Source organism: Vigna angularis, chromosome 1 (assembly GCF_016808095.1).
Source record: "Vigna angularis cultivar LongXiaoDou No.4 chromosome 1, ASM1680809v1, whole genome shotgun sequence".
Taxonomy (NCBI): Eukaryota; Viridiplantae; Streptophyta; class Magnoliopsida; order Fabales; family Fabaceae; genus Vigna; species Vigna angularis.
The window spans coordinates 27,217,844-27,226,336 of record NC_068970.1 but is presented as its reverse complement, the minus strand read 5'-3'; the positions used below and the strand labels follow the sequence as shown (position 1 = coordinate 27,226,336).

Here is an 8,493-nt window from a genome sequence, read left to right as displayed (position 1 = left end):
AGACATACCTTGTTTCTTTCATTTTTCACATCAAAACCTGGGGGAATCTCCATGTACACTTCCTCTTCTAGATTTCCATGAAGAAAGGCATTTTTTAGATCCAACTGGTGTAAGTCACATCCAAAATAAGCAGTCAAAGCGAGAACAACTCGAATTGTATTCATCTTTGCCACTAGGGCAAATGTCTCCTCGTAGTCAATCCCATATGTTTGGGTATATCCTTTTGCCACCAATCTAGCTTTATATTTTTCTATTGTCCTATATGCTTTATGTTTCGCTGTGAATGTCCATATACACCCTACTTCCTTCTTGTCTCTTGGCTTATACACAATCTCCCAAGTTGAATTTCTTTCTAATGCATTCATCTCTTCTTCCATGGTTTGATTCCAATGTTCAAGTTTCATGGCCTCCTAGATTGAGGTAGAAATTTTTGTGGCATCAATAGCAATAATAAAGCTTTTGTGCTTATTAAAGATATTGTTAGTGCAAACATAATGAGAAATAGGATATTTAGCACATGATCTTCTTTCCTTTCATAATGCAATGGGTAAATCCTTAGTAATACTTACCTCCCACTCATATCTTCAAGGATCCTCACATTCGGATTAGGCAATTTTTCTTGCTCGAGAGTCAAAGTGGTTCTTCTTTCATATTTTTTTCCAAACAATTTGTCTTCTTCCACTTCTTCCTCATTGTAGACTATGGTAGCTTCATTGCTAAGATCTTGGGCATATTGCAAAGACAAACAAAGTAATGACAAGAATGAGAGTTCATCCACTTCAAGTGTTTTCGCCCCTTGAAGTGGTGGACTGACATAAAATGATTATGTTCCATGAAAGGTGACATTCATTGTGATAAAGACGCAACAACTATGAGGATGATAACATTTATACTTTTTTTATTAGAACGATACCCAATAAAGACATATTTAAGAGCTTTGAGATCTAATTTACTACGATTAGGATGATGAGAGTGAATAAAAATAATACATCCACACACTTGACTAGGTAGACTCGTTATTAGGGAAGAAGAAGGAACAAAAGACAATAGAGACTCTATAGGACTAATGCCATTTAATATATGTGGCAGTTAACATAGCTTCTCCATAGTAAATTTTTGGAAAAAACATTTGAAAAAGGAGAGCTCTATTTACTTCAAAAAGATGACGATTCTTTCTTTCTAAAACCACATTTTGTTGAGGGATGTTTACACATGTTAGTTCATGAACAATACCATTATGAGACAAAAAATTGAGAAATTCATGATTCATATATTTAATACCATTATCACCTGATTCTTTTGATATTTTTTTCCAAATTGATTTTGGTCAAGACGAAAACAATTAACAAAAATTTGAAAAACTTCTGATTTATTTTTCATATGGTTGTCCACATGACACAAGTACAATCATTCATAAAGGTAGCAAACCATTTGGCTCCAAAAATAGATTTTATGACAGGTCCTCAAACATCAGAGTGAATTAAATCAAATGGAGAAGTACTCTTTTATTACTAATAGGATAAGATACACGATGGTATTTTGACAACTAACAAATATCACAATTAAAAGACTCAACAGACGTCTTGGTAAACAAAATGGGGAAATAAGGACTTGATAAGATTGAATAAAGGATGTCCAAGCCTTTGATGATGCAAACATATTTAGGAATTTTCCTACGTCTTAGATGTATCTTGTTGACTCATGATTTTTGTTTTGCTTTGGTCATCAGACTCCAAAAGATACAACCAACTTTGATCCTTAGCAGCTAAAATCGTCTTCCCTATGGCAAGGTCCTGAAAAACATAATAAGTTAAGAAAAATGTTACTAAACAATTTAAATCTTTTGTAAGTTTTTGCATAGAGATAACACTATTGGCTAATTGTAGAATATGTAAAACATCCTTTAATACAATAGATGAGTTGAAAATTATATTCCAAGAGCCATAAATAGGTGTACCCTAACCATTCATAACTATATTAAGTTGTTCTCTATTTCTTTTATCATATGAGTTGGACACATGAAAAGGTGTCATATGATCAGTTGCTCTTGAATCAATGATCCAAATACCTTGAGACACATGACCAACATTATTGAGACAAATCTTACCTTTCATGGACAAAGTACATGATCTAGAGGGCTCACTCATTAATTCAACCATTGGTTTCAAGCACTCGAGTTCCTCCTTATAAGCCTTTATTTCAAGATCTAGTGGTTGTGAATGACTAGATTGATTGATGGCTTCCTGTTCTGAGGTAGTATGATTTACCCATCTTTAAGTAGACCTTTTATTGTTTCCCATAAGCTCGAGAATATTATTTCTTCCATGGAGTTTGAAGCATGTTTCTTTGATATGTCCAAATCTTTTACAGTATGAACAATAGTCCCCATGAGTATCTTTTTCAAATAACTTTCCTCCAGCATTTGTTCCCTTATGGACTCCCTTTTTTATTGTCATGGCAAAGCCTTTGTTGGAGATCCCCTCATCAAGCACGACAACTCTCCGAGTTTCTTCTCCTGTTACCATAAAAAAAACTTCTGATATGGATGGTAATTTTTCTCTTCCTAAGATTTGTACCCAGATTGGGTCGTACTCATGATTCAAGCCATGGAGAAATTTTAAGATTTTTCCTTTTTCCATGGCTTCTGCAAGTGTGGCAGCATCTATTTTGCACATCTTTATTGTTTGGTTCTGATATTAGTCAATCCAAAGTCCATTCAGGATTTGTGATATTCTGATACGAAAAGGGAGCCATATTTTGTATTAAATATCATGCTTTCAATGTCATAGCATGCAACCAAATCCTTTTTTAAAGTATTCTATAAATCATCCCATGTCTCTTTGGCATAAGAATGAAACATATAATTTCGACTTATCGCAAGAATCATGGAATGTTACATCCAAGTCATAATTAGTGACTCTTCATTGTCCCAAATTGAAAAATGAGTGTTGTCTGATCCTAGCCCTCCTCCATCTATGTGATCTAGTCTTGAATGTCTCTTGTGAATCCTTGGAATGTACTGTCTCCATTGTAAAAAATTTCAATCATCCAACCGATAGACACTCACCATATTTGGAAGATCGTTACAATCCAAAAGAATAATTTTTACTTCAGACATCAAATATAACGTAATTAGGTGTCTCCGGTGATCTTATCTAAAATGACGATAATGTGGGTTACACCATAAAAGAGGAGCATAACTTAAAACTGAAATCTACTCAAGAGAGAAATAGTACTAGAGGGAAATAGTATTAGATGAAACCAAACATAAGAGAAAAACAATGAACATGCACATCACTAAAATTAGAATGTTAAAGTGAAAAGTTGATATGTAAAGTGCAATGCAGACTGGATGAAATACATGCTTAGACTGAAGTGTAAAAGAAATATTAAAAGAAGATGTCAACAACAACTACTCTAACCCAGTGTTCAACACGGGCCAGTGCAACAATAGACTGAAAATGAAGTTTAAGAACTTGGAAAACACTGGATTAGAGCTTCTTTAGTAGAAGTAAACAAGCATAAGAGAACACACAAGAGATCAAAGCATAACTAGGAAAGATGAACGAAATCCGAGAGTAACATGGATGAAGAACCAGCAAGCAAGATAAAAACTGTTGTATCGGACAACAAGCATGGGATTAACTAAATAAATTAAAATAGCACACTAAATGGAAAAAAAAAACAGCAACTAGCTAGAATAAGAACCTGATAGTGGAAACGGTTTCAAAGTGAACTCAGTGGAAAATAGCTTTAATGAAGTTGCTCAAGGAAACTGGGTTGAACGTTAAACTTAAAAACAATGATTGAGCTAAACTAAAGAATAAAGAAATTGTACTAATTGCTGAACTCAAGTCAAAAGAATAGTAGAATAGACGTTAATGCAGTGAATAAAGCTACTAAAGACTAATATTGTGTCATTGTTAAGATGGAAAATAGGATGAGAACTAAGAAAAAGGTCAAGGGAATTCCATTGCTTCAGAAAAGAAAAAATAAAATGTATGTAACTCCCCCTTTCCCTTTCCTCTGCTGAGGTATAAAAAAACATTTCCAACATATTTTGAAAAGGCCTGAAAAAAATTCCTAAAAAGCTACCAAAAAGTTGCTTTAGTGTATGTATATGTGTGTCTGCTGCTCCTGCTACTTTGTCTCCAAATTTGCACTCTGCATCGGGAGCTTTGTTCAACTTCTTCAAACAGTCAGAGAGATAAATCAAAACCAGTCGCGGTTATTTCTTCAATTCTTGAAATAGAGATAAATCTCACTGTTTGCCCAGAAAATCAATCTGCTTTATATGGACATGCGTGTCGTTCATGCTAATACAATGCCAACCATAGCAAGAGATAACAAGACAGTTAGTCCTTCCAGAATCATCCTTTTCAAAAAGAATTTCAAGAAAACAATTATAAAATAAAATAAATAAAATTCCCAGAGGTTAAAACTAGTTTATCTCCAAGTTTTTTTTATAAATTATACACAATTTCTATAAATTAAATTAACTTCTAAAATAGTTAATTTATTTTTTCTCTTAAAAATCCTTTATGAAAAAGTTCGTTAAAAAATAACACCACAAAGCTGGCCAATTGTCGGAATTCCCTTGTCGCAACCAAAAATTGTAAAGCCAAAGAAATTTATTTAATCTTCTGGTGGGGCTTTCAGTATGCATAACTGATCTCAAAATAATAACCACGGCCTTCAGGTGGAGCTCTCGCAAACTATATTCTGGTTAGGAATTGGAAGTTAGTATATTTTTATCATTTATTACAAGTTAACAGCATATATTTTTACCTGCATAAGAAACTATGTACATAAAATAACTTGTTACTTTAATATAAAATTAACTTACCTCAACTTTCTAACAAGTTCAAGTTCTCTCGCCTAACTTCTTGAAAAAAGTTCAATGAATTTTCTTCATCAATAAATGCTTGTTATGAAATTTTACCCAAACTGACACGTTTGTGTATACTTTTAAAAATAATGGAAACTTCTACCCCAAAAAGTATAGGGAAGTTAGGATAATATGACAGAAGACCAAAAGTTATCATTAGGCAACATTTAACAGGGATAAACATTGTTGCAAGTTAAAAGTCGATACCAATAGTTGATGTTAGTAACTGTAAAATAAAACAATTGTGTCTTGCAGTTAAACAACTAGCAAAGAATGTGAAACTCCAGTAGACGGGACAGATAGTCATGAATAGGTATTGTTTGCTAATAGTCAGCCCCAATCACTTGACTTGGTTGGGTATTGGTATAACAAGGGTGAATGCTGAGATAGGATTTTCTGTTAGGGTACGACGAGATGAGCTATATCAATTTAAAAAATATTATACAAAAGTTTCTAGTTAAGTTACCAATCAACTTCATTCATGGCTCATCACCATAATCTTGCAAAACAAAACTAGAAATCAACACAAGAAAATCCAAATATGAAGAACACCAGTAACTAACGATTACAAAGAGAACATGGCAGTGTACAAGTTAACTATGTATAAAAGTAAGGAAGGAAAAGGACAATTAAATGTAAATCTAAATACACCTCTCAATTTCATTACTCTATGAGAACCCCTTTAATACACATCTGACACATGCACAAGGGTTAAACAAGGGCAAGATTTCCTTATGGTTAAAATTTGGATACAATACAGGATATGAACTCGGTTAAAGTGTAACAGGAAACAGTAACAAAGGATGAACAAGTCTAGATATCATCTGCTGTTTCATTAAGCATTATAAAGGGCTGAATAGCACATTAAAAATCAAAAAGAAAATTAATCCTTAAATGCATGAACATATTATAGGCTTCAAATTATATAAAGTGTGAATAGAAGCATTAAAACATGTATTGGACAACAACCGTTACCTTTACACTCCGCTTCTTGGTTTGGTACAGAGAAAAACAAGAAATGAAGAGCATTATTTATATCAATTAGTTACACTAAAATATTATAAACTACAAGGTATACAATCATACTTAATTGAAGAAAGTACAATGAAAAATGCATTCAACAGTTATGTGCACTTTTTTGACACTTCTTGTGACAGAAATGTTTCCGGATTCCCCAGCATAGAGAGATGCGCAAAATGGCAGGAGGGATACATCATCCATCAACAATGAATTGATCTTCTTGATTATCTCCCTCGACCCTAGTGTCACCATGAACAATTCCATTCACATGATGCAAATTTTGCATCATTTGTGAAAGATAATGGTTGCTGGCACTCGTATGATCAGATAGGCCAGCAGGTTGGGCAGGCCATTGAGAGAATAGACCAAGCAATTGGCTAGTAAGATTTTGTTGCTCATGAAGAAACCGAGTCTGCATCTGGCCCATTTCTGCTCGGTGCTGGCTTAGCATCTCGTCAACCCTCTTCTTCCATTCTAGCCTCCTGCAATTCATTCTTTCCTCCCATTCCCTCTCATGAATCAATTCTTCCTCTCTTCTTTTTCTTTCCATCTCTTCAATTTCCTTCTCCATAGCTTCCCATTCCGCCATTCTCTGCCTCCTAAGCTTGTCCCTTTCCTTGTCCCTCTCCTCCCTCTCCTTTTCCCTCTCCTCCAGTTTCTTCTCCCACTGCTTATCAAGCTCCACTCGCAAGTTCTCCCTCCTCTGCCTCTCACGCTCCCTCTCCACCTCACGCTGCTCAAACCGCGCTTCCATTTCCCTTAACTGCCCCAGTTGGTTACCAAGAATCCGCCACACTTTCCTTTCCATCCCCTTTACCACCTTCCTCTTCTTCAAACTTGACCCATTCACCTCCCCTTCCTCCTCAAACACAAAACCATTCTCCGCCGCATCTTCCCTCTCCCGACCACTCCCATTGTAATTCACCTCCCCTTCCTCTGCCTCATACTCAAACCCCAATCCCATCACCTCATTGTCAACACCATCCATAGCAGCCCCAAAATCCCCATCCCCAGAATGACCCATCTGCCCAAACTCAACCATGTCCATCCCCCCACCACCAGCAAGAAAACCATCCCCATGATCCCCATGGTGATCCCCGTGATCCCCATCCTCGATTGCCATCAACTCATTGCCACCATGACCACCAACAACAAGTGCAACATCCCCAAACACATCCTTGTACCTTAGAAAGTTAGACCAATGAGTAAGCCCCTCCACCCAATCAAACTCACTCCCATCATCACAATCACCTCCTCCGGACCCCGAAAACTCAGGCCTCTTGATCTTCTGCTTCACCAGTAGATACTGGTGCCTCATGTTCTGCACCTTCGTCGAAACGTCCTTCCAACTCCACTGCCAAGGGTACGCCACAGGATCGCGCACGTGGTGCACCGAATTCACGTGACAAGCAATCGGCTTGAACTTCTTCTCGCGAGTCCGCATCTTCGCTAGCGAACCGTCCGCCACCATCTCCCCGTACTTGTCGATTAGGGTTTTCTCCTCGGCCTCGGTCCATTTCTTCCGCCTCGGAGGAATCATCGGGAACCAACAATCACTACGCTAACGCTTGCGCAATCTTCCTCTTCTTCTTCCCCCTCCTCCTCCGTCAGCACCAAAACCTTTTCCGATAGCGAATCTGATTGCATCGAGAACGCCAAGATCGAGCAAGTTGCTTTAATTTTTTTTTTTTCGCCTTTTCAATCCGCGAATTTAACCTAGTGATCAGTTAATCGAATGTCCTCTACGAAATCTAAAAAAAAAATGAAAAAGAAGAAGGATGGAGCTCGCTTACCCTTTTCGGAATTGGAATTACAGGAGCGGCTTGACTTTCCCGGAAAAGTTAATTTTTCTCGAGAAAATATCCAAATAATAACTCACTGGAGAATGAAGTGACCAGAAGCTATATTCCAAAGCTGCTGCAACCAAAGTTTTTCCGGCCAATTTTGTTTCCAGAATAATACTAAATTTTTGTAGTATTAGTTTTATATATATTAGTTGGATATCACTTAATAAAGTAGTGGACATGCCGGAGTGGTTATCGGGCATGACTAGAAATCATGTGGGCTCAGCCCGCGCAGGTTCGAATCCTGCTGTTCACGATTTTTGTTTTGTTATTCTAAATTATTCTTTAAAATAAAATATATTATATATTTAAAATTTAATTGAGTGAAAAATATATTAAAACAAAAGTGAATAATAAATGTAAATATATAATAAAAATTTACTAATTAAAAATTTATAAATATTTTTATATACATATAATTTATACATCAACTTATCAAAACATACTTAATATTTTATTCTCGTCTTCATATATTATCTATTATGCAAAATGACTTACTTTATATACATATTAAATAAATAATACTCCTAACAAATATATAACTTAAAATCATTACACAACAATTTATAAAAAAATTATATGCAGTCATAACGCTTTTTTGTGTTTGTTGCTTCTAAAAAGTTTAAATCTTCAAATTTAATTCATAGTTACTTATATTTAAATTCTAAGTTAATATTTTATAATAAAATACATTATATTTAAAAATATTAAGTCTAATCTACACAGTGCAATTTTTTCTAC

At 35.4% G+C, this 8,493-nt stretch overlaps 1 protein-coding gene and 1 non-coding gene across 4 annotated transcripts; one reads left to right on the top strand and one right to left on the bottom strand.

Moving 5' to 3' along the window:
- Nucleotides 1-5,821: 5,821 nt before the first annotated feature.
- On the bottom strand, nucleotides 5,822-7,855 carry LOC108341755 (stress response protein NST1). 3 transcript variants are annotated; one of them, XM_017579401.2, is made up of 2 exons: nucleotides 7,702-7,855; nucleotides 5,822-7,602 (listed from the first exon to the last, which is right to left on the bottom strand). In XM_017579401.2, the coding sequence occupies exon 2, from the start codon at nucleotides 7,446-7,448 to the stop codon at nucleotides 6,102-6,104; it is 1,347 nt and encodes a 448-aa protein (XP_017434890.1). In that variant the 5' UTR covers nucleotides 7,449-7,602; nucleotides 7,702-7,855; the 3' UTR covers nucleotides 5,822-6,101. The 3 variants fall into 3 exon arrangements, with proteins under 3 accessions (XP_017434890.1, XP_017434889.1, XP_017434891.1); XM_017579400.2 differs by having other exon boundaries at nucleotides 5,822-7,624; nucleotides 7,702-7,854; XM_017579402.2 differs by having other exon boundaries at nucleotides 5,822-7,545; nucleotides 7,702-7,847.
- Nucleotides 7,856-7,926: 71 nt separating this feature from the next.
- On the top strand, nucleotides 7,927-8,008 carry TRNAS-AGA (transfer RNA serine (anticodon AGA)). Its single transcript has one exon. It is a non-coding gene; the product is annotated as a tRNA-Ser (tRNA).
- Nucleotides 8,009-8,493: the final 485 nt, after the last annotated feature.